At 40.8% G+C, this 25,094-nt stretch overlaps 1 protein-coding gene across 1 annotated transcript in view; it reads right to left on the bottom strand.

The window, feature by feature from the left end:
* The window catches only part of LOC113950149 (protein FAM13A-like), a 58,235-nt gene extending 42,978 nt beyond the window's left edge, over positions 1–15,257 (bottom strand). Inside the window, exons 1-5 of the mRNA XM_027649571.1 lie at positions 14,987–15,257; positions 13,211–13,385; positions 12,783–12,992; positions 10,880–11,063; positions 4,650–4,785 (exon numbers count right to left, since the gene is read on the bottom strand). Of these exons, the coding sequence (XP_027505372.1) occupies positions 4,650–4,785; positions 10,880–11,063; positions 12,783–12,992; positions 13,211–13,385; positions 14,987–15,016 (735 nt within the window). The 5' untranslated portion in view covers positions 15,017–15,257. The remainder of the gene's footprint in view (positions 1–4,649; positions 4,786–10,879; positions 11,064–12,782; positions 12,993–13,210; positions 13,386–14,986) is intronic.
* Between the last annotated feature and the right edge of the window lie 9,837 nt (positions 15,258–25,094).

The following is a 25,094-nucleotide window of genomic DNA, read 5'->3' as shown; positions in this document are numbered from 1 at the left end:
AAAAAGAAAAAATAGAAAAAGAAAAAATAGAAAAAGAAAAAATAGAAAAAGAAAAAATAGAAAAAGAAAAAATAGAAAAAGAAAAAATAGAAAAAGAAAAAATAGAAAAAGAAAAAATAGAAAAAGAAAAAATAGAAAAAGAAAAAATAGAAAAAGAAAAAATAGAAAAAGAAAAAATAGAAAAAGAAAAAATAGAAAAAGAAAAAATAGAAAAAGAAAAAATAGAAAAAGAAAAAATAGAAAAAGAAAAAAATAGAAAAAGAAAAAATAGAAAAAGAAAAAAAATTCTACATATATGGGAAGGGAGCAGAGAGAAACACAGACAGCAGCAAAACCCACTTGTGGGGTTGAAGGGTGACTGCAGTGTCCCAGAGCACTTGTACAGCAAGTCAAGAGGAATCCCCAGCGCTGCTGCAGCAAACATTACATCAGTGACACTTCCTCCACTTCACCAGAAAATGGAGACCAGGCACACTTGTCATTTCCAAGTGGAAAACCAGCACAAAGGAGAGGCTGCTGTGGATCCCAGGCACAGCACAGGAAAGGACCTCGCTTGCTCCATGCCCTATTCCCTCCACCCACAGGCAGACAGGCTCTGGCACTGAAGACCCAAAAGGAGTAATGAGTACTCCAGCCACATGCATCTGGGCTGTTCTAAGTCAAACTTAATTAGGTTAGAGCAATTTTTATCAAATCCTTATGCCTACATATTCTGCACTGCTTTTCCAGAAGAAAAAACCCACGTCCTTACAATCTGTTGGCTGCAATGTTTTCGTGGGGATATATGTCCTACTTTGATCTCTATGTATGGTATTTTTCATCCAGTCTTCTGGTTTGCTCAGTACTCAAATAAAAAACTAAAATGTAATTTTTAATGAGTCCATGTTTTACCAAATTTACAAAGATTAGGGAAAATAGATTTTCCGTGCAATGGGAAATATTATGAAGAAATCTTTTTATAATGTAACAGCAATCCCTGTGTAAAAATTGACAAATCTCCTGGCAGTTCACATGGTACATGCAGGATTTGCTATGTTCATATATAAAGCTAACTAAATATACCATTGCTAAGTAAAGAACTTAAATAAAACAAAGTAATCCACACCTCTACCGCTTCAAATTTAGGAAAAAATTTGTTAAGAGCCACAAATAGGAATTGGAACTGTTTTCACCTATCCCGGAAAAATTATTTTGACAAGATAATTTAGTCTAACCTGGAAACTTCAGATCATGAGATAATATCTGTTTGTCTGGTTGCTCATTTGTTCTAAAAGGTTTCAGCTACTTCAACAAGCATTGTCACGGGATTAGCAAAGTAAAACACCAGTTAAATTATTGCTGTCCTCCAAAGTGAGGAGATTCCATTTAGGAGACCATAATTCTCTTTTATGGTACCTTCAGATGAGAGTGAGACACCACATTTTTTTCACAGAACAGATTTAATGCTGAAACATCCATATCCTCTTTGAAAAAGGCTAAACCCACAAATTTAACAGAACTCTCCAGACCACAAAAGCCTTCCCAATAAAACCATAATTTGAGAAGATAAAGTATCCATGAAATATTTATTTGCACTCTTCTGGCCAGCTCCAAACCACACTGCAGTTTTAGAATTTCATTCTGAGATGTCTGTGGTCAACCTGCAGGTCCAGGATGCTGTCCACCTCCAGTTCCCCATCCCCTGGATCTCTGCAATCCCTTTATAATGGGGTTCTATGGATTATAATGAGAAGCCACATGGGACACAATCAATAGGCAATCCCTGCAGCCTTGCTGATACACAATAAAGCACGATAAAAGGACAAAGGAAGGGAAGAAAACAAGAAATGAGACTCCTTTCCTCAGGGTGGAGGCATTTCTTCTAACCAAACCCATACTTTAATGGAAATACAGGTAGTGGCTTGTACACACCCATAAAGTCATGCTTCTCTTTGTTTGCAAGACAAAGGTAGCGAGGATAATTCAGGAAGGATTTGTCTGTGACTTTTGTACAAAAGGAAGACAGGGAAAAACACTCTTGTACTAGATGCAAAAAAAAAAAGAAAAAAATCCATAGTCAACTTCTGTCTGGAGTTTAAGATTCAGAAACAACGAGGGCAAACAGCATGACAAATTCTATTAGCAAGGTTTGCTTCATAATTAAATTACTCTTTAGAAGTTAAGATTATCTGGTACACCTCCAACAAAGCCAGTGATACGCCTTGGGTTAAAACACAGTTATCCAGAGAGGCCTCAGGTCAAAACAAACACCACAGGGTCTAACCTCTTTTTAAAGAAGTATTTAATCCAAATAGGAAAATCAGTTTAGAACCAGTGCAGTTTGTGAGCTAAGACAGAAGGTTATAGGACAGCTCTAAAAATTAGTGAATTCTCAGGTGGGAAATTTTTTTTTTTAAGTAAAATAAAAAAGTTAAAAATTAAATAAAACTTATTAAGAGAACACAAAACCCCGTCTTGGGGTACAGAATTCTGACTCTATTTTCATGAAAAAAAAACCAAAAACGTACAACATACAATGGCCAGAAAAAAAGGGCAAGTTAAAATATACATCATAGCCTGGATATAACTTTTAAATCACTATCTTTATATGGAATAGGTGGCTGTGAATAATCTACTGTACAGCCTAGGGTAATAGTTCTGAACTATTAAAATGGTGCCTTTCAAAAACTTGCAAATTCATCTCCCAGTCTGTCAGTCTGATCAGCCTGCAGACACAGAGTAAGTGAGATGACTCCTGGTGCTTTGAGATACCAAGAACTCTGCTCAGAACAATCAATCTGCCCACCTCAGCTTACAAAGAACACAGCCTGTGTCAGCTGCATGGCATCCCTGCCAGATTGGCATGGCTTTAATTTGTCAGAGCTCAATTAATTAGGTTAACTTAAAATGTTGAAATGGAAAAAAAAAAATAGAAAAAAAGACACCCCAACAGCAACAAAATTACAGGAATTAAGTCAAGTATCTGTGTCAAAGCCAGTAAAAGCAAGTTTCATTTCCAGGACACAACAAGGGATCAGAGCCAGGTTTGCCATTTCAGTTTTTGCTTTCTTTGCTGGAACGAAAACACACACTTTTAATATGTTTGGTTTGTAAACCTAACTTTGATGTTTCAAATTCAGTGGACTTTGAGCAATTGTTATATTATGAAAGATGAAGGGTACCTATCCAATGTGCTGGGTTTCCTGCCAGAAATTACAAAAACAAGACCAGCCACAGGATACTGAGTTCCCTTCTCACCCACAGATGGGATTTTTTTCATAAGCTTACCTCAGAGCAGGAGAGTGCCCCATGGCTATGCTTTGTCTGAGGTTTTATTAAAGAGCTTGAAAGGATCTTTTCAGCAGAAGTCTTTCCCACATCACCACAATCCCAGACAGACTCTGACATTTTGCAGAATTACAGGGAGTGGAGTTGGTTCTAGAACAAAAGCACTGCAACAGAAAGCCAGGTTTCCTGGCTTCTCTAATACCTTCCCTATTTCTTTTAGCTGCTGATGCTTCTTCTAACTTTGCAAACAGAAGCAGATACAATGGGACAGCTAGATTTCAATTTTATTTGCTCATTTGGATACAGATTGCAGAAATTCTCAAAGGTGGTAGTGACACAGGGCTTCTTCAGAGAGAAAGAGGAGCTGGAGGCACAGGCTCCAACACTATCTCAGTGTGAAACCATCACTCTGTTTTAGAGATGGGGCCATGGCATGGCAGCAATATTGTAGAAACATCCTTGTATCAGAGCATTCTGTTCTTTACACCTGCCTCTGGACAGGTTTTATTTTAAAAGAAAGGAGCATTAGTGTCTCAATATTCTGCTTGGGATATACAATATGTTCTAAATACTGAATTTGACTTCATATTTGAAATTTGATGTTTTTTCTTAACAGAGATACTCAGAGAAAGAAGACAGAAAATAGAGGAGTCATAAACACAAGCAGCAGCATCTACATTTGCATACAATGGAAATCTCTTCCATAGTCCATCACTTTTCCTGGCATACTGTTACCAGTCTGGCCATGAGCCACAAGGATGTGTGGGAACTGCATGTCTTTTTCTAAAAATCGATTTCAAGTTAAGCAGCAACGACACATCACATCACAAACTGAAAATAAGATTTATATTGACCCTCTCCCTAAACCAGCCTTTGTCTATCATGTTTTCTCCAACAGGAGTTTTTGACAGAGGCAAAAAAATGAATCGAAGTACTAACAATGTTTTACAACAGAAAGTGCCCAAGGAGAAGCTGAAACACACACAGTGACTCCTAAAAAGGGACAGAGGGGTTTCCAACCTTCTGGTTTTGCTTTTCTGCATCACCAATGTATAGACAAACACATATGCAAAATAAAAAGTGCTTCACTCAAGGAAAAAATCCAGTGGCTTTGATCTAACAAAGCTTGGCATTAACACATTTAAAGTGGAAACAACTTCAAATTTTATTGTTTACCTTTTGCATTTGAATTTTTTTTCAAAAATCAGTTTTAAATACTCATGTTTCCTCTCCGGCTTAGGTATATCATGAATATTTACATTGCTGGGAACAAGCTACAGTCATTACTTACACTATGGATAAGCAAATATATTTCCATTTGTAGGTTCCAACATAATGAAGTGCTTGATTACTTGCTGAATTGATTACTGTGACTTTCTTACCTGAAGGCCATCTGCTTGTCTCTGTGAGAAACAAGGGTTCAGGTCAACAAAAAGCATCTCATGGTGTTGAAGCAGATACAGCAAGAGGCCATTGTAAAGCCTTTGCTCTTCACAAGCCAAGGGACTGACAGGGACCCTAAGGGAAGAGGAGATGGATTAAGTTTAGGAGCTCTCAGATCAGGGGCTAATCATGAGTCACACAGGGAGCCCTCCCAGGGCCCAAGATAATTCAGCAAAGCAGCCAGCTGAGTGACTGGATAAAAACAGAGTTCCCTATTTCTAACAAGCAGTTGTTGGGACAGGGACCTACAGTTTGGTAGGTTCACAAGACTGGGACCTTCTCAATGTCAGAGCTCCAGTTTGCTGATCCACAAAACAACGAGTCTTTGTGGCAGCACAGCAGAACCTGACAGCAACTCAGACTCGAGGTTCAGAAAATCAAGGATTTGATTTCTGCTGTTGAGAACAGGAGAAAAAGCCCCAGAAATCTGCCAGCACTCACTGACACTGGGCTGAAGAGAGTAGTTTTGTTCTAGCTTAGCTTATGAAGGTGAACTCTGATCACTGGAATGTCTTATTACCAGAAATGCCTGGAAAAAAACCCCATAGGTAACAAACTGCTTCAGTGTGTTAATTTATAAATCCACAGACATCAGGCACATCATGCAGGGGAACTTGCAGATGCTCCCATTAACAGGTTGAGTTTGGGGTTTTTTCTCTTTATTTCTTGCTTTCCCCACATATTTATTTTTAAAAAATAAATAAGAGTTGAAATTGTGCTATCCATGTTAAATTGGAATAAATTAAAGTCAAGGGATTCTTTGTATAGGATTCTAATCTCATTCCCTGAAGGACCTGTGTATTCCCCCTGTGAACTATTGCGAAGCTTCGAGAACATTTACATAAATGCTATCTATGGCCTTCTCCAGCCACGCTGCACCAACTCAGTTCCACCCAGCACAGTATTAATATTTAAACAAGACATTCATAAACTCTGGAGACTAATGTGGAACATGAACACACCAGTCTTCTGTTTGCCAAATCAGTACATTCATTATTCATTTGCAATTTTAAAGTGCAAACATACACACTGGGTCCAGTTCAATTGCTTTCATTCACGTTCCTCTTTCGTAAACTTACTGTTGTTTCTGTAAGAACTTGAGTCCAGGCTCCTTTTGAAAGAAGATGGTTGAAACAGCGTTATAGTTGCTTTATGGTGAACTTGCCACCGGCTGCCACATGAGAGGAGCCCCAAAGAGAAGATACAAGGACTCCCTGAAACAACATCTCAGCCTTGGCCATATTGACCAACACAACTGGTCTACTCTGGCCTCCAACCAGGAGGTCTGGAGACACACCATCTATAACACTGCTGATGCTTTTGAGAACGCACGCAGGATCACCCTTGAGGAGAAAAGACAACGCAGAAAGAATCATGCCTTGCAGAATATACCAGCTAAGGAGTCTTTCTGCTGTGCCTTTTGCAACCGGACATGCCTGTCTCATATTGGCCTTTTTAGCCACCAACACGCTTGCAACAAATGCGGGTAGAGCCCTTCCCAAATCTTTGTTCGTGAAGCCCGGCCATGAGCCAGGTACAATGTAGACAGATTTACAGGATAAACTACTGTGTCATCACTTTCTTTAGGATTGGTTAACATTTTTCTTTTGTGAATTCCTATTTTTCTTGGGACAGACTCAGTTTCTCCACAAAAAGCAAGGCTACAGGTAAACCATAGTTGACTGAGCAACAGCCTTTCCTGCATACAGCAATCCTAAGAGATTATTCATTGTTCACCCAACATTAATACCCTCAACTCACAGGCCATAGAAGCAATGTTTTTCATCCTTTGTCTTCTTTTTCAACTTTTTTCTTTATATTTAGACATCTGTTCCCAAATCCACTTCTACCAGCTCTTAACTCCAATACTGCACAAGCTATCCATGAAGATAAACAGCTCTCATGCCACTTACTGAGTCCCACTTTCCCTTACAGCAGCCGGTGGTTTGGGTGCCCAGTTCTCCTTTCATCTTAAAACAAATCCAAGCTATAGACTGGGATGAACCCCTGCAGCTGACTCCAATATCAATGTCTCATCAGCACATATTCACGAGTGGCAACAGGTGTGTACTCCAAATATAGAAAATACATTTTTAGTTTTCTCTGCAGCCACCTTCCATAAAGACTTTTAATTAATTTTGTAAAATAGTCAGTTCCCACATGTTCAGATACTTCTGCCGCTAGCAGAAACTCTGTTAACTGACTGACAGCAGGGGAATCAGACTCACACACTGCTAAATCCAGGAATATGGTTCCTAGAAGAAAATCTAGGAAGAGCACAGCTCCTGAAATGTATTCTACATTCACTATAAAAGCCCTGTAATCAGTTATAGTCCAAATCAAACACAAGAGAACATTCACTACAAATAAGGAACAAGTAAAACCCGATCATCAGGAATCAGCTCTTTTCAAAGTTCTTTGCCACGAAGTGCAAGCTAAAAAATCCACCCAGTCCCTTGCTTTGGCTGTGCCCAGGAGATCTGCCAAGGTTCCCTGCCAGCAGAGGTTTGCTGCAAATTTACAGAAAGAATGAGTCAAAGTGAGCAGCAGCAAACAGCTGGCTAGCTAACATGCTTGTGCACTCCTGCGAGGCTTACTTACTGAGGTTAGTACCAAAAATCTCTTTACCAAGCTGAAGCAAAACGAAATATTCATAGAAATCAAAGGAACATCAGTTGCATCTCTGACAGAAGTGTGGCAACACGTTTTCCTAGGCATTCCCAGAGACTAGGGGAACACAAAACAGTTCACAACGAGGATGCGTGGCAATAGAAATAAATAGTTCGGAGAATGAGCAGAAAGAATTCACCAGCAGAAGTTAAGAGAAGGGTGGAGCTAAGCAAAGTCTAGGGAGTAGCCAGCCTGAGACCTGACCTGCAAGTTATGTTTCCGGTTCCCTTACCTACAAAGAGCCAAGGACACAAAAGCTGCATCATGCACATGTTAAGACTGAGTCACAAAAGATCCATAACAGATTCCAGGGTCTAAAATCTAAAAGAAAAGCCACGCTAACAGTGGTGGTGAAGCAATTTAACAGCAGTGAAGATAGCTTAACTCAATCTAATGGGGAAAAAAAATAACATGAGGGAGGAAGGCCCATAGAAGAAATAAGAAGGATCTGTTTTCAAAGATTAAGGTAAAACTAAAACATTTTATTCAGTTATGTTTTTTTCTGAAACATACCTTCTTTTCATATATTCCCTCTCTGGGTTCCATTACCCTGAACAGGGAGATACATACTAATAATACAGTAGAATTCTTCCATTGTGAATCTGATTTCAGTCAAAAATTGAATGTAAGAAGCATTAAAGTAAGGGGCTGCAACAGATAAGAGGCAACTTATTTAACATTCAATTTCACACAAACAGTGATATCAGTTTCCTAGCATTTAAAATCCATGATGATAATTTTTCATGACCCTGTAACTAGACTTTCAATATAAAACCTGTGTTAAGGCTTATATTTTTTCTGTTGCAATTGCCATAGCTACTAATTCTGAGGTATATGCAGTTTAGGCTTGCAAGGTATAATGAGCAGCAAGTTTAATATTCTGCTTCTGTGTCCCCAAGGCCCATATGTGTCCATGTTCCAACTACTGAATATTCCTACTCGATCACTTCAGTGAAACTATAAGCATGACATGTCTCCACAAATAAAAGTGTCAAAAGATTGAGACAGGTGATAATCCCAGACAGAATCTACACTTGAATATAAATAGATAAGAAATTTAAAGTAAGAAGGCTTATAAACAACCTAGTTCTGTTGTTCAATGTCAAAGAAGGAAGAAGAAATTGCACAAAAATGCAGATTGCCAGAATATACGCAGAATATTTTTAACACCTGCAGTGAATTAGTGCCATAAGTGGAGCTGACATTACATCCAGGAGGTTAATTCCAGCAACTGAATGGAGCATACATTTCTGCAGATTAGATCTAGAGCTGGTTTTTTCATAACCTTCATGTTTTGACTGAGCAATTATAGTGAGAACTACCCGACATGTCTCAGTTTCCAGTGCAGCTACACTCTGGCTGCCAAATGTTTCATAATGTGGCAGATAATTGCACTAATTCTGGCTCTGAAAGACATAAAGGATATTTATGACTTTTTCCCCTGTGTCAGCAGATATGATTTGCCACAGCTGTCTACCTTGAATTTTGCTGCTCTACAGGACAATACAAATGATTTATTCTGAATCACTGAAGGCCTCGGGTCACTCAGCAGGAAGTGGTACAGCAATCACACTGAGAGAAAATGCCAGTTGCAAAGCTCGTCTCCACCCAGCTATGAAAAAAGTGATTTTTCATAATCCTAGGAGGTAACTCTCCAAGGACAGAATCAGCTAAACACTTCACAAAAAAGGAGCTCCAGAATTACTGGTTTCTCTCCCAGAGCTGGTGAGATCAGAATGACAGTAAAAGCTGAAGATAACATTTATAAGGAAGACATATTTCTATTTGTAGCTGTTGTCTTGAAAAGTCAGTAGCAGGGAAGCCCAACTCTGATTGCTTTCAAGGCTTCTCAGACAGGTCATTGACACAAATACTTTGTTTAGCACTGAGGGTACTTTAAAAACCAGACAGAGGGACATGTTCAGAAGTAGCTGGACCATGACCCAGAACAGTGGGACATTTAAAAACTGAAGCAGCTCAACAGTCAATAAGGGAGCATACTGGATTCTCATGTGTAGGTCAGTGGGCACACATTCAGAAAACCCGGGAGTGGAAATAAAGGAATTAAGTCTTCTTGCATGTGTGTGCATGCACAGAAACCTCAGGTGATAGCAAAGGTCTTCTGATGGAAGAAGAGTAACTCAGTGAAGTCCTTTTTGAGTTAGTGTAGGAGTCAAGGGATAGACTTCTGGTGAAGGCCTTTTAGCATCAGCCTTTTACCTGTTTATAAGTATCACTACACAACTAATCCAGACACTGAAAATAAACCTCATCTATCTACTCTCATTTACTAACTAGCATGCAGAGATTAAGGAACTTGGGGTTTGATTGCAAAACTGCCTTGTCCCATCAGTGAATACCCTCCATGGTGAAACCTCCTCTCACAGGAGCAAATGGCATAACTCCTACCACATCACATGTTAGATTTGTCTCCATGGTTGTACTTTCACTAAGGATATCAACTTATATCACCTGCAAAGGTCATATGTTGGTACACCTGGCAATAAACCCACAGAGCAGGTAAGCAGACACTAAACATAGAGACCTATGAAACACCAGCAAAAGTACAGTTCCCCAAAACAAAGTCTATCATTGATTTCCAATACGCTTGGTGCAAATTTTGGTGAATATATACTTTTAAAATGAACTTGGCTTGCCACATACAGAAAAAAAAAAGTGAATAAGGTTTTTTTTATTGCATAGAAGATCTTAATTGCTAACACATACATTTTGTAAAGTGGCACAGGCTCATAGTTCACATTAAGCTTGGTATGGCTATGATCCACTAAAACAAAGGTTTACAAATGGTAACAGGTATAAATATTTTAACATCCTCTAGTATCTACAACGAAGGATGGGATAAAGAACTACACCATTCCAGTTTCACTGGAAAATCCTCCATTATCTGATCACACTAGGCTGTTCCTTCTTGTCATCTTGACTTGCATGGCATGTTGTCCAGCCTTCCCTTTTGTGCCCACTCACCATCATCCCACACATACCTTGTCTAGCTTCAGCCAACCAGTCACTGCTTGCAAGCTCAAGGGGCCTCTGCCTGAATGTCAACTTGCATTTTAGTGGCAAGGGCAGAATGAGTTGCTTCTCATTCTTAATAAAGAATTTATCTTAATTTCTCTGTTATCTAATCATATTACAAGGTCAAAGTCAGCATTAGCTTTTCAGAGTTGAGTCTAACAACTAAGCAGCCTGCACTTCAGTTGGCTAAGAAAAGAGGAGTAGTTCTCATTAAACAGCTCTCCACCTGTCATATCTCTTCAGATGTTTTCTTACTTGAGGCTGGACCTGTCTAGTCAGTGCCTAACAGAATGAAGGTGGTCAGCCAGCTCAGAACCTGTCACATCTGCCCAAAATACTCTATATAAATATTTAACTTTCCAAGTGTTCCACTTACTGTTGGACATACAGTTATGACAAAAAGCCTCATTGAAAAGTGAGACCTGGCAGTACTGTTTAAAGTGGGTGAATAGAGAGTACTCACTTGAATAGAGCAGGTCCAAACACAATGGAGAGGTTTTCCAGAGTCATGAAATTCACTTCACTGTGCGTTGCTACCTTTAACAGGAAAACAGACAGGAACTGAAGAAGGTTTTGATGGGCTTTGGGCAGGCAGCTGAGCAACTGTCTCATGTTCTCTATGCATTCTGTTGTGTTGATTTTGTGCTCTGGTGGGGGGAAAAAAAATTATGACAGGCATTCCTAATACCAACACAATTTCATCATAGATATTACTATAGATTTGAGAAAGAGAGACATTTTAAAATATATTAGAGCAAAGTGAAGAATAAATATGTCCCAAACAAATAATTTGTACTCCAAATTTTGACAGCAGTTTTCACAAATGAATATTTAAGTACCATGGATTTTCCAGATACCGAGTTTTACATACACTGTTTCTCCTATTCTTCCTGTTATGACAGAATTATCCAGCACTTGCTGCTTTCTTGATGGAATTGCAGGCAGTAGTCATGTACCTGAATCCTTAAAGCTGCCTTTAAAGATGATATAAGGTTGTCAGCCTTAACTTTCCCAAGAGATTTTACACATGCTGCATGATTCTCATTAAGGGAAAAAAGAAATTGTACCCTTTCAGCCCCACATCATCTTCATTTCCTGACTAATTGGTAGCTCTCAGACTCGAAACATCTTTGGTCTATAAATATGCAACTGTAGCCACACAAGAGATGCTTAAAAATCTAAATTGGGGATACTTAGCATTTTCTTGGTTCTGAAGGGTACAAAGGCAGAAAATGGGTTCACAAACAACTCCATTTGATCAGCAGTTCAGAATTAGCATGATGAAGTCTCCTGGCTATTAGAATTGAGATGACAGTACTGCTCAATAATTGGCAACTGATGCTCGAATTTGCCACAGATCACCAGGACACATCTGCATAGCTTTGACATTGTGAATAGCAAATCATGCCCTAAAGCGTAATTTTAGCCCTAAAAAATACATTTTGTGCAGGCTAAGGCCCATGGTGCCCAACTGATTAATGAGAGAAATGGAAGAGGATGGAAAGGGGGAAAAAATAAAAATATTTTAAAAATAACAGCAAGACAGTTAGGAGTAGACAAAACTAAGTGCTCTCAAAAAACCATAGATCTTTCAGCATAGATTTTCACAGTTCATGAAGCTGATTCCTTTCTCTTTCTTTCCTTTTTCCTTGCAAACACTTACACTGGCACCTTGAACAAAAGCAACCTGCAATCTAACTCACTTATTTGTATGTAAACACCTGAATTAGTCATCAGTCAAAATCACTGGGCAGAATTGTCTGAAAACATTAGCTCAGCCATTATAGATTTAATGGGGAACTAGGCAGTGTATTGCTGCAAGTACTGGTCCTGGCTTTGCTGCTCCACACACTGCTGCCCAAGAAGATTATAAAAGGATTAGAAAAATAACTATTAACTAAAAATAAAAATAAAGTTCTAAGTAAGAACAGGGATGCACAAAAGAGTTCCTGTACCAGGGAAGGTTAAATAGGGAAAGAAGCCTCAGCTTGGAAAAGAGAGAAGTGAGGCAGTGGGTATATAAAGACACAAGCAGCATTATGATTGGGATTAGATTAAAAATAAAGATGTTATCTCAGTAATGAGTAAGGTATACAATTTAAAAAGAAAGCATACAGAGGGGTACTTTCTCAAAGAATAAAGGATTGGATTGCAAGATGCATCTCAGGATGCTGGGGAGTCCAAAAGCCTTAAAGAATTAAAAAAAAGACCATGGACAAGTTCATTGAAACCTGGCCAATCAAAAGCAACTAAACATCAGTCTCAGGTTAAGGAAACATAAAACCTTGCTTAGAAAAGGTGCAATGAACGCATTATCTGTCACTGTCAGAGAAAGGACAGAAGCTTGGAAGGTGTCTGTTCTGTACCTTGGAAAGTTTTTAGCAAGCCAGAACAAATGTTCTCTGGAAAAACAGCCACTGGTAGTTCTTTCAGAAAGAGCTTCAGGAGACTGGCCACAGAATCAACATCTCCATCATTAACAAGGTCCACTTTTTCTCCTTGATTGTATTTCTGCTTTAATTCTTTGATTTTATTTACTGAACCACCAATTCTAAATATACCAACACGCTGCAGACCTGTTTAAGAAATATAAAACAGTAAGCAATGGTTGCATTACCATATTTGTGTGATGAGAACTCAAAACTCACTTGTTGATGAAGCTCAAAAAGCAAGAGCTCCTTTAAGAAAGCATAATAATTGTAAGTATAGATTTTTCAGCACTTACAGTTAAAAAATACAGCTTAAACAAAGAATAACAGCTTTCAGAGGCCAAACAGGGAAAACAGGAACTTACCAAACACCTCTAGGTACTCCACCATCTGTGTCACAAGAGAAGGAACCCCACATTGTGTCGCACCCTGAAGGAGGGTTTCCAGAGGAACACCAAATGTGCTTCTTTCTCTGCTGAACTGTAGGTCTGGTGAAACTTTATTTGTTGTGTGCCTGACTTGAATAGAAGAGAATGATTTCTGGGGAACAAAACCGGGCAAGTGATAAGCAGAGGCTGGCTGTTATTGTTTTAAGGTCGAAGGGTCTACAGCTTAGGTAAAATTACTGTCTTTATTGTAGCATCTTAGTACAGACTGTATTTCTACTGCATAATCTTAAAATACTGATAACTACCATTCTTCTGTAGAGCTGAAACAGGATCTGTGATAGGGTAAATCCCAGTAAAACCCATTCACACCTACAGTCAGGGAAAATGGGACCTCATGTCAAGGCAGATGCCCTGTTTAGGACATGGAGAGGTCATTATTCCTCAAAAGAACCCCAACAGTCAGAAAAAAGCCGCCCCAGTGCTGGTGCACAGCCTTCCAATCCCATGAAATTTCTGAATTTCTACCCAATTGTCAGAGACAAAAAATGCAAGATCCACGGAGGGACCAGAGGAGGAATTGAAGCAGCAGCCACAGCTCGAGCCTGGCAAAGGGTTCCTGTCTGCTCACACAGTAATTCCAAATTTATTACCCCAATAACTCATGGAAAAACTTATGTGAGAAATCATGAACAACCTGCACTTGGGAGCTGCTTTTTCATCCTGTGAGGATGTGGAGTACTTGAGCTGGGAAACACGTGGGCTATCACGGGGGGTACCTGTCCCAGTAGGGCCAAGGGATCTCTGTGAGAACAGGAGGGGTTGCCCCGGGGGGGCACAGCAGGTTCAGACCAGTTCTGTAGCCCCTCAGGTGGCACCTCAGGGGATGTATGTAAGAATATAGATATAAATATATATTTAGATATATTTAGAATATATAACTTAAATGTATATTTAAGAACATCATCCCCCAGGGACATTTAAGAAAGGGGAAATGCTACCTGGCCACTCCATAAAGAGTCCTGGCTCCCTCATTCTCTTTCCCTCACAGGAAGGGGACATTACCCACAATGCTTGCTCTGCCCTCGTGTTCCTATCAGGCAGTAATGCTCACAGTCACAAAGGAGAGGACCCTTTGCCACCAGGCAATGGCAGCAGAAGTCCAAACCAGGAACACCCAGATTTACCAGTTCTGCACCAGGAAGATTTAAACAGTATCTACATCTCATTTTAAAGCAAGATTTTATTTTTTTTCTAAAGTGTTACCCCAACCCATTGTAAAACCTGCCTCTTCTTAAATGATTTTATTACTATGTTCTCAGAAGGAAAAATGAAAGATTTTCCTATGGATTTGTAGCAGAACTGCTGTAGTGAAACTGGTTTTCGTACATGCCTGCAGCAAAGCCACAAGCTGGAGCTCCAGGCCAGCCGTGCTGCCATGGCAAGCACTCACATTCCACTTGAAACACCTGAACCCATTTTGCTCTTACAGTGCATAAGCAGGCTTAGAACATGATGTTAATGTTACAGCATTAATAATTACCTAAAAGGAACTAATATCAGCATGTACCAAACCCTTGTATATAAGCTGGGAGGTGTTACAAAAAGCCTCTAAAATATCTATCCAATGCTATTCTAAATCTTTTCCCTTTCCCTCCTCAGATGCAGCAGTCCACTGGAGGAAGAAGCACAACCTTCCTAGAAAGGAGAGAGGATGTAAGAAAGGACCAAAGAAGCCAGATTTAAGTTACTCACGCAAATCGAAAGGGAGGCACCTGCTCCCATGTTAGACTGCAGCAGGGTGCCAGTATTTCAGCTGTGCTGTTCAGAAGACACCATCACCTTTCTTCCCCTCACATATTTGTGCAATCCAGCCAAAGCCAATTGCAGCCGTTGGGCTGTTCCTCTGCAATTAACTTATCATAGCATAATTGCTAGGCACCATCCTAATGAGTGGTTTCACTCCAGATTTGTAGAAGGTAAAAATTAACTGCTAGTAAAAGTATATTCCTTGTAGCCAGCACTTCCCTCCAGAGGCACCCTGCACAAGCTGAGGGCGTGTTACCATCAGGAGATGTTTCCATGGCACCTAACACACACAGTGCCACAGCTTCCTGAATCATGCTGATCCTGTGTGGCCTATTTACTTTTCAGTGGGTTTCTGCAATGCAGGTTTGCAGACATTCATACTACCTGCTGTCCACTCTGCCTGCTAGCAGCAGCAAGCAAAATATTTTGACGTGGCCTGCAGTGTATACATATTATTGTTATATGTTTATATAACACCTGAACAATCATTTTGGTAAACACACAATCAAAGATCCATCCAGTCTTTGGAATATGGAAGATGAGGATATAGCTAAGCCCAACATCTTCTTTATAATTCTTTCAGATACAAAGCCTCTCCTGGGAAATAAGCCACAAGGAAACAAGTCATGTTGCAGTTAAATCTAATTGGGGGAGATTCTTAATACAAGTTTAGTAGGTACCTACAAAAAACCCCAAAACACACAAGGCAAAAACAATACAGGTGCTGAGACAGACCCCCTTGGTGGAGTACTAGAAAAGAAGGAATTACTCCATCAACACAGTGTACTGCTGGCACAGCACAGATGGCAGAGATCATTCCCTCCTCCTCAGCAGAGGGAACACCACTTAAAAAACTGTACAGATTTTTAGCACACTCACCTCCCCACGAGATGCCACAACGAGGTCTGGATAATGCTGTAGTTTAAGGCTTTCTTGCTCTACCTGCTAGGGCCAGACAAACAGCCCTTCCCAGCACCCCAACAGGATCAGCCTGACCTTGGCACTGCAGATGTGCCCATTGTCTCACACAAGATCCAACTGTGCCCATCATCTCTGCAGACAAGTTCTACCTGTGCCCACCATCTCTGTAGACAAACTCCACCTGTGCCCACCATGTCTGCAGACAAGTTCCACCTGTGCTCACCATAAGGCACTCAGAGCCACCAGCATCTCAGCCAACCATGCCTCTGAGCTGGTAGCAATTTGCACTCTGCAGAGAAAACCTCTCACAAAAAGGCCTCTGCAAAAATTATAAAATAAAAACCAAAAAAATCAACAAGTCTCTTAACTCTTGGATCCCTACCCCACAGCACATTTCCATGTTCCATCTTGCTAGGTGCCACAGGAATCATTCTGCTGACATGTCAATCATCCCTGCTTCACCTGAACACGCAAACTGTAGGCAAATAGCTTTTAAAGCAACAAGTTCTCTGCCTGGGCAGCAAGTACAACTTTTATCTGTCAGATCCTTACAGGGTAAACGAGGCAGCAGGGACCACAATCAGCCTCTTGGTCTGTACTGCTCCTCTAACTGCAATTATTGAATAATTTGCTTTCAAGTCCTGCCTGCAAAATTCAGCAATGCTCACAGAAAATGAACATGCCTCTGTTCCCCAGGAAGCCTGCAGCAGCTAGAGGGCACACGAGGCTTGCCAGAGAGGTGGTCCTACAAACCTCACTGCAGACAGAGCAAGGGGCCCCAAACCCCCGGCAGGATTTTCCTTTCGTACCAAGTAACACGGCTCGAAGGGACGATTTCTCCATCGCTCTTGTACAAAGAGCAGGGGGCCGCAGGCAGCACAAACTGAACATGTAACTGCTCATACTGTGTAGCTGCAATTCCAACCCTTCCTTCACAACCTCTGGATCAAAGTGAGCCCCTGCAGGACCTCAGATATATGAAAAGGATGTGTGGTGCTTTGAGAAGCCACCCTGACTTCAAGGGCTGCCACTAAATGAAAACCAAAGCTTTTGGTCTTCCACCACCCTGCTGCCCAGGGGAGGGTTTGTGAGGAAAAGCAGTGCCCTGGGCCTGGGCAGTGTGAGGGGCTGGAGGAGCATCGAGGGTTGCCTTTGTACTCTCTTCACTGAGGCCGTGGCCTCCAGCTACTGAAAGGACTGCTTGTGAGGCCGGCTGATGTCTCAGAAAGATAAAGGAAGGATAAACATGAAAGGAAAACAGAAAAGTTTAGTTTTCCTGCTTAGAAAACAAGGGGTTTTTACAGAAGCATTAGGAACAGCAATATCCCTGTGAGGGAGGGCAGAGGTAAATCCGCTGTCACCAGCAGTGAAAAAAAAATAGCAGTAAAGAAAAATAATTAACTGAGGCTTCATGGTTCATTTAAATTTTCCTTCAAAGCTGAAAGCAGCCTGTTCTGCTAACCTTAGTAATCTGTATCTCGGCTTTAGGAGTCTCCAAGCATCCAGCCAAGTAGGAAAGAAAGCCCTTCCTGGTGGGCAAGAGCCAAGGAGTGGAGTGTGTACCCTGCAGGGAGGCTGCGGTGGGGATGGGATGTGGGCAGTCCTGCCGTGCTGCTCTCCCTACAGGGGCCCAGATCCAGCTGGAGAGGCTGTGGTGGCTTTGGATTAGGAGTAAACACTGGGGCAAGCAGCCCTGCTGATGCCCGCTGCAGCCTTTGATCACTGGGTGCTCAGGATCAGAGCAGAACCATGGGGTTCAAAAACGAACCCATAAAGCTTGACCCGAAGCAAAGAAATTCGATCCAATGGCAACTGCTAGCCTGCCCCTCCATAACATGATCCTCATTATCCAGTGACAACTTCAAAAGCAACTTTTCAAAGATACGTAGGCATACAGTACTGATTTAAAAGACCAATACTATATGTTTTTCATTTAAAGCATTGTTCATCATAAATACTGTGTTTCAGTCACACTGCTTATCTTCTGGTATTTACTGTTACCCTAAACCAGAATTTGTGATGCCTTGATTTTAATTGCATGGAGGCCTTGATATACTTAGAGTGTTTAGATCTTCTTTCTTCTATTCTTTCAGTGGACAGCTTAAGAGAAGATAAACCTTACCAGCATGTCAGAAAGTCAGAAAACATCCTAAATACAAATTAATCAGATCACGAAAACATCACTAAATTTTTCTCATCTGTACTAAAGAGTCCAGCCCCTCTGTGACTGCTCTGCTGGACGTGCTGGATTATGCTCTTGAACTGACTGTGTTATATCCAGAACACGGGACATTACAAGTTCCCATCATCAACCTCTAGGTCATTTGAGCTGCTCTAAAAACCTTTTATTCCCACATGTCAAAATAAATGCCAACCTGGTGGAGGAGAAGGCTCCAGGGTAGCATCCCACAGGACCTCACAGCTGATGTGCCCCAGACAGCTGGTCAGAGCCCTCCAGCTGTGAGACACCATCTCGTGCCCACCCCAGAGCTGGGGCCTGGGGAAAACGTAGGGTAAAAATGGCCAAAGAGCTCCTGTGGGAACTAAGGGAGTCAGACAAGGCACTGAAAGACAGAAGAAATAAGAAGGTGATGTTGCAGCAGGACTTCAGGGCACTGCTCAGAACTTCTTAGAAAAGCACAGTTTGATTTGGGTGGGCAACTCAGATAAAAGTCACTGGGCTAAGCTGAACCACTATTGCTCTGACTTTGCTGTTTGTATTGACTTTTTAAAAATAGGATAAAACACCACAACAAGCCCATGAACCTATGCCAAATGAGTGTATGCTGACCTCTTACACTTCAGCAAGTAGGAGACTGGAAATGCTAAAAAGCCCTAGTAATTTGTCTGGACGGAAGAAAACCAGAAAAATTATGTTGTCTACTTGACTCAAAGTGCTCAAAATGGTCCTGTTCAGGAATGTATTTTTTTCCTTTCTCTATGCAATCTTTTGGAAACAGCATTATCATCTGCTAAATGCAGTATGATATATCACTTGCACCATCTCAGTCTTGACAACCCTTGTGAGCTAAGCCCATAAAAGCATCCCTGAATTACCACAAAAAAACAGTCAGGGCCTGATATACACAGATGAGATTCTGTCAGACAAACCTGTCTTACCGGCTTTCAAAGCAGGTTTGCATTTCACCGACAGCACTTGTGTATTTTATTCCAATTCATCATGAACCACTTTAAACTGAAAATGAGTAAGTACTGAAAATTTACACAGTTTATAGTATATGGACCTAGTATATAAAGTCTAGAGATTCTCAAACAAAAAGAAAAAAAATGGAAATATGAGTTATAACCAAGACAGAAGTACAGACAGGGAAAAATGCAGCTAGTATTAGGTAATCATTGGCACGAAATGAGGCAGCTCTATTTTGATTACTACCACATCAATATAAGTTTTCCTACATCTTTGCTGCTAAAAGTCATAGTACAGACTTAAAGATTGGTTGTCACATATCCCTCATCACAATAATCTGACTGCCAACTATGTCTACTCACCAAGTTAAATTATCAGGAAGAGTTGCTGTCCTGACAAGAAAGCAGCTCTCCCCTGCTGCTGCTTGCATTGCTTTTCACTGTGCTTACGGAACAAGTACAGAGGCCACAACCGTCCTGCCAGGCAAGCCCTTGCCAGCTGCCAGCAGTGTCTCCTTTGACTTTATTTCTGCTCCCAGATGGTCTCCTTGGGATGTGGGAGCCCAGGGCCAAAGATGGGTATGTCTGCACAGCCAGTGCCAGGCAGGCACATGGGAACTGCCCCTTCTCTACCAGCCAGGCACATGGGAACTGCCCCTTCTCTACCAGCCAGGCACACACTAGCCCAGTGCTGTGCCTGAGCAAACATCTCCCGAGTCATGGTAAGGCTCTTTCTTACTGTAGACACAGCACCTGGCAAGCTTGATGTTGCTTCTGGACCCATCTCTGGCGAGGGCTGTGTTGGTGTCCTGACGTGGCTCAGCAGAGCCTGTTTCCAGGCAGCTGAATTACAGGCATGTGGAGAACTGCCCAATGAAACAGTGGGAGGCAAACGCTCAGACTGCTTGCTGGCCTTTTTTGTCTTCCCAGCCTATTACACTCTCTAGCACCATTTTCCTTTTAAAGGCTTTTTGAAAAATGTGCAGAAAGCCACACACTTCCTTGGCAGCTTTGCAGAACTGAAAGTGAGTGGCCAGTGACAGGTCAGTAACTGTCAATACTCTTCTCTTGGAGTGAGATGTCATGAAGGTTGTTTTGGAGCCTGCCCCTCTTTGTTTCCTGTTTTGAATTTCATTTTCTTCCTCTAATCTCCACCTGGCACTTAAACCCCTTAATTTTCTTGATGCTGTTCCAGGGAAAACAAGTCAGCATTCAAAATCCAGTATTACTCTATTATCTAAAGGCACTATCTTGCTGTTGCAGATAAAGAGTAGAACATCAGCAAAAATAGCCACAGGCTGAAAACTCTCGTAATGAAGCAACTAAAGCTTTTTCAGGCCCTACAAATTATTTAAAGTCCATAATTCTACTGTATTTCAGTCTATATAATGAAATTGGCTGATGCCAGGTTTATTTCTCCAAGAAACAGGAAGCTGAAAAGCAAAACACAAAGCAACACAAAACTTTTGTAATCATGGTTTGTTCTCTGCCTGCTCATTATCAAAGGGAATTTGAAATGTCGGAATAGTTTCAGCAAAAGCTGCAAGTACCAGGCCAGTTTCTGCACCCTCAATCATCCTCTCAGGAAGACAGACCTCCCATGAGGCTCTATCCACAAACTGCTCACTGGTTTCTGCCACCCCTCCCACAGCTGAAGGGAAACAGCTTCCAGCTTCAGCCCCAGACAGCTCATGGTCTATGAATCTCTCGCTGAAGCGACTGTCTCTGGCACCATATGATACCATTTTTCATAAATAATACAGTTTCAACACAATATTGCCTCTCTGAGGAGCTGTAAAGAAATTAGACAGGATTAGTCCTTGCCTCCTCTCTGCCTCTAGCTTGCACAGCACCTAAGATGGGGTTAGAAAAAAAAAGAAAAAGAAAAAGGAGGAATACAGTAAGTAGAGGCTTCAGCATCCTCTTGCACCATGGACACACTTAACAGCCAAGCAGAGGCAGCTTTTCATCTGTATTTCTCTGATGGCACAGAAACCAGTCCTTACGGGTTCAACATTGTTTCAAAAGAGTTGCTCAATTATCTCTGCCCCCTGCAGTCTTGTGATACTGCTTCCTGAACGAAATTAGGGAAAACTCAAAAAAGGTGGAAAACCCTTGAACAGGAGCTCTTCCTTCCCTCCAGAGAAACCAAGATGGCAGAAGTGTCTCCATCAAGCCTTTTGGTTCCAGGTGAGATGACGAAACCCCAGGTTCAGTAATTCAGTCTGTCATATGTAAATTTAGGTCTCCTGTTTCTAAAGCAACAAGGTAACAGTACTCTCAGCGGGAGTATCTCTCTCTCTCTCCCAGGAATCTTTTTGCTAGACAAAATGGTTATTCACACACACACAATAGTGACTATTTAATTGTTACCTATAATGGATACTCCAGGCAGACACCACATTGTCAAGCCTAGTCTCATAAATGTACTTTTTTATTCCTTCACAGCACCTCCACATGACTGTTTAATTTGAAGCAAATATTATTTAATTAAGCATTTTTGTGATACCTTGCATAACCTCATACACGGTATTTATTGTAATTCAAGACATGCCAGATGATGTCAGTTTATCCTGATTTGCAAAGATGGTCCCCTAAGTAATGCAAAGCAGGGAGACAGCCACTCCAACCCAGGGACATTTTAATTAAAAAGCAAAGTACTGTCATTTCAACAGAAGACAGCGTGACCTAATACAACCTGATATGCATGTCATGTATCAAATTTGAAAGTTATAACCACAAAAACCCACACAATTTAGATACGATCTGTAAATACAGATTTGGACAGAGCACTGGACATATACAAAACGGGGTGTGGGTATTCATCTTGTTACTCAGCAGCATCTAGTTATTGCTGTTAATCACTGAAAACATGTTTACTTTTCAACATGAGTTGTGACACGGGGAAAGGAGGAAAGAGTTTAGTCAGGTGATTTTTCAGCCTGCAATGAGAGAAACGGTGAGGGGGAAAACCCACTAATTTGAGTTAAAAGAAATAGGTTTTTTAAGCTTAACTGACCAAGTAAGATTAAGCTTGGAGCCAAAGGCAGCAAGGAACAGCGTTTGCTGCAGTCTCACCTCGCAGGGTCATGACTGCAAAGGCAGCTTACAAAGGGATTACTCCAAGCTCCTTCCCAGCCAGTGCTGTGGTGCACTAAGGCATGTTGTGCTATCAGTTACAAGAGAGCTCAGATCACAAAACCATCAAGCTGATCTCAGTTAAAAAAAAAAAAAAGAAAACAAAACCCACAACAAAACAGAATTTCCAGAGGTTCTGTGAGTGGGTTTTACAACAAAGCACCCACAATGCTGCACTGTTGGGTGCCTTAAGCAAACTCAAAACTATGTCCTGGAGGCTCACTGTACCTGATCCCTCTGCAACAGCACTGGGGCTCAGCAAGGAATGGGTGCAGGGATGCTCCCTTGAAAACTCCTGAGGTCCATGTCAAACAACTGAGCACTGCATGATATTCCTCGTTGCACACTAATGAGGAGACTGGAGGTACCCATGTGTTGAACCTCACCTCCCAGGCATGTGTTCTCCTCCCTCTCACCTTGTGCCTGCTCACAAAACTGTAGCAGACACAGCACTACAGCAGCACCTGACGCAGGAGAACAAGGAGAAGAAAGCACAGCAGTGAGACCCCACAGCCAAAGGACCTGCCCTGTCTTCACCTTTCCTTTTCATACGGGCACAAGGCTCCCATTCCTCAGCAAATGAACCCTTGAGAATCTGCAGGCAGAGAGGTTGAGAAATCTGCACACATACCAGTCATATTTTATTCTCTTTATATAGCTCTGGGCAAGAATTTCAGCAATTGCTCATTTCTGATATCTGAGCCTCTAGTTTCTGGCAACATGAAATGATAAAAGGCTAATAAAGTCAATTTGGACTGATGTGATGATTTAATAATAATGAGAAAACCCCAACTAACTCCATATATTGAACACAGATAGCTAAAGGTGACCAACAGCATAGCTGTAAAAAACTATGGACACACTAAAGAACTAACATAAGATATTGTTGCTGAAAGTGTGAGGACATAACCAATGAGGACATAAAAGAAAGGAGTCAAGCTTTCCCCACAGAGCCATGAAAGCAACAACAAACCAGAAACAGAGCAGCTATTTTGAGAAACCTGAAATCACTGTGTCATGGCAGAGGTGTTAAACTAGATAACCTTTAAAGATCTCTTTCAATTCAAATTGTTCTGTGATTTAGTTCCTGCAACAAATTCATTACATGATATAGCATGGTTCAAGTTGAGCATGTGTGTATTGCCCGTGAGAACTGTTCTGACTGTTTTAAAAGCCATCATTCAAAAGAACAAATATCAAAAAATATCACCCCCCAAACAAACAAACAAACAAAAACCAAGTAAAAAGCAAAATGGATTTTGGTAATCTGCGACTGTTTCTCTAAAGACTGTTTCTTGTAAGAAGACTGACAACTTGGCTCTTCAGCATAATTGAGTCTATAGCAAAACATCACTGAAAGGAGTCCTTTGAATTTGAGAAATTTCTTTTATATAGGAAAGCAGCTTTTACCACTTCCTTTGACATACCTGTCCAATTTCTGTATCATTTATCATTTTGCCATTTTTAATCTGACTGATATCATGCTCGGCCCAACATATTCACCATATGTATAATATGTGAAAGGCCCTCCTGAAAGGCCTGAAGTGAATTATGTTTGCAATAAAAAACATCTCAGTGTCAGTTTAATGCTATGCAAACATCTCAATCAATTTTTATAGCACTTACTCAGCACATTGTTCAATGTCAGTGCAGGATGCAGGAATCCACTATCAGCGTGATGTAGACAAATTAACTGTCACTGAAGGAATGTAATCCATTTCTGCAGCTAATGATAACACCCATCAATTGAGCAAGGCACAGAATAGCCTTTAAACCTAATAAAACTTAGCAGTTTCATTTGTCTAGTTACCAAAAAAGTAACCACAATAAACTTTCTTAAGATCTGCAAATTAGATGATAAATGTTCTATTCATGACTAATTTCACAGTAACAAATTCATTTATGCAATAAACAACAACTTTTTCTTCTACAATGAAGAATAATTATTTAAGCATTTCATTCCTTCTGTTCCAGATCTGTTTGTCAGGAACTATAAAACTCAAGAGGATCCAGAATTTAATTCTTCATGGCAAACTGTTTGCCTACCTCTACCGCTTCTGCCACCCTGTCAATGCCCAAAACCTACTTTTTAAGCAAATAAGGCACAAATAATCATCTTGGACCTCACCTTCCAAAAATATTTGAATCTATAGACTGATTTGAATGAATCAGGAAGACGGAAGAAGGAAAGGCTCTCAGATAATACACAATTTGCAGCATCTCTGGGAATGTCTTCTTGGAAAGGGACCCTGCAAAACTAGAAAAGTAAAATCCAAAAAACCGAAACATTAAATCTTGGGTCCTGCTTATCAATTAAAACCGAGATTAGTACAGTCAAAGTGCTCGACCAGCTGGCTGGGGTGAGGAGTCCTAACACAGATTGCCTGCAGTGGCAAACAAAATTCTTCAACAGTCAGGGCTCTTTCCTCACTGGTGGTCAGGTTACATCAGGAAACTATTACAGATCACTAGTCATATTTCCAAACATATCAGGCTGCCTAATAATAGACTCCATTTCCATTGCAGAAGTGTGCTACATAGCACACTATCATTAATTCCAGCTGAATTTTTTTCAGAGTGACAATTAATTTAACATCAGTTTCATATTTAAAGAACTCAGACTGGATTGTTGGCAGGAAGTGAGACTTTAACAGATTAATCTGAAGGCACATATGCCCTGATTATATCCAGTATATCACTGCAGTTTCCTTAAGATGAGTAAAACATGGTATTACGTTTATTTACATGTGGTGAAATCTGACTACAGCTGCCATACAGCACATAAAATGATCCATGTCAGATGCCCAGGACTACAATTCGGAATTGGAGTTGTGTGTATACCTCTACT

Source organism: Corapipo altera, unplaced genomic scaffold (genome assembly GCF_003945725.1).
Source record: "Corapipo altera isolate COAL_440 unplaced genomic scaffold, ASM394572v1 53, whole genome shotgun sequence".
Taxonomy (NCBI): domain Eukaryota; kingdom Metazoa; phylum Chordata; class Aves; order Passeriformes; family Pipridae; genus Corapipo; species Corapipo altera.
The sequence above is the reverse complement of the archived record's forward strand: the minus strand, read 5'-3'. Positions and strand labels throughout refer to the sequence as shown.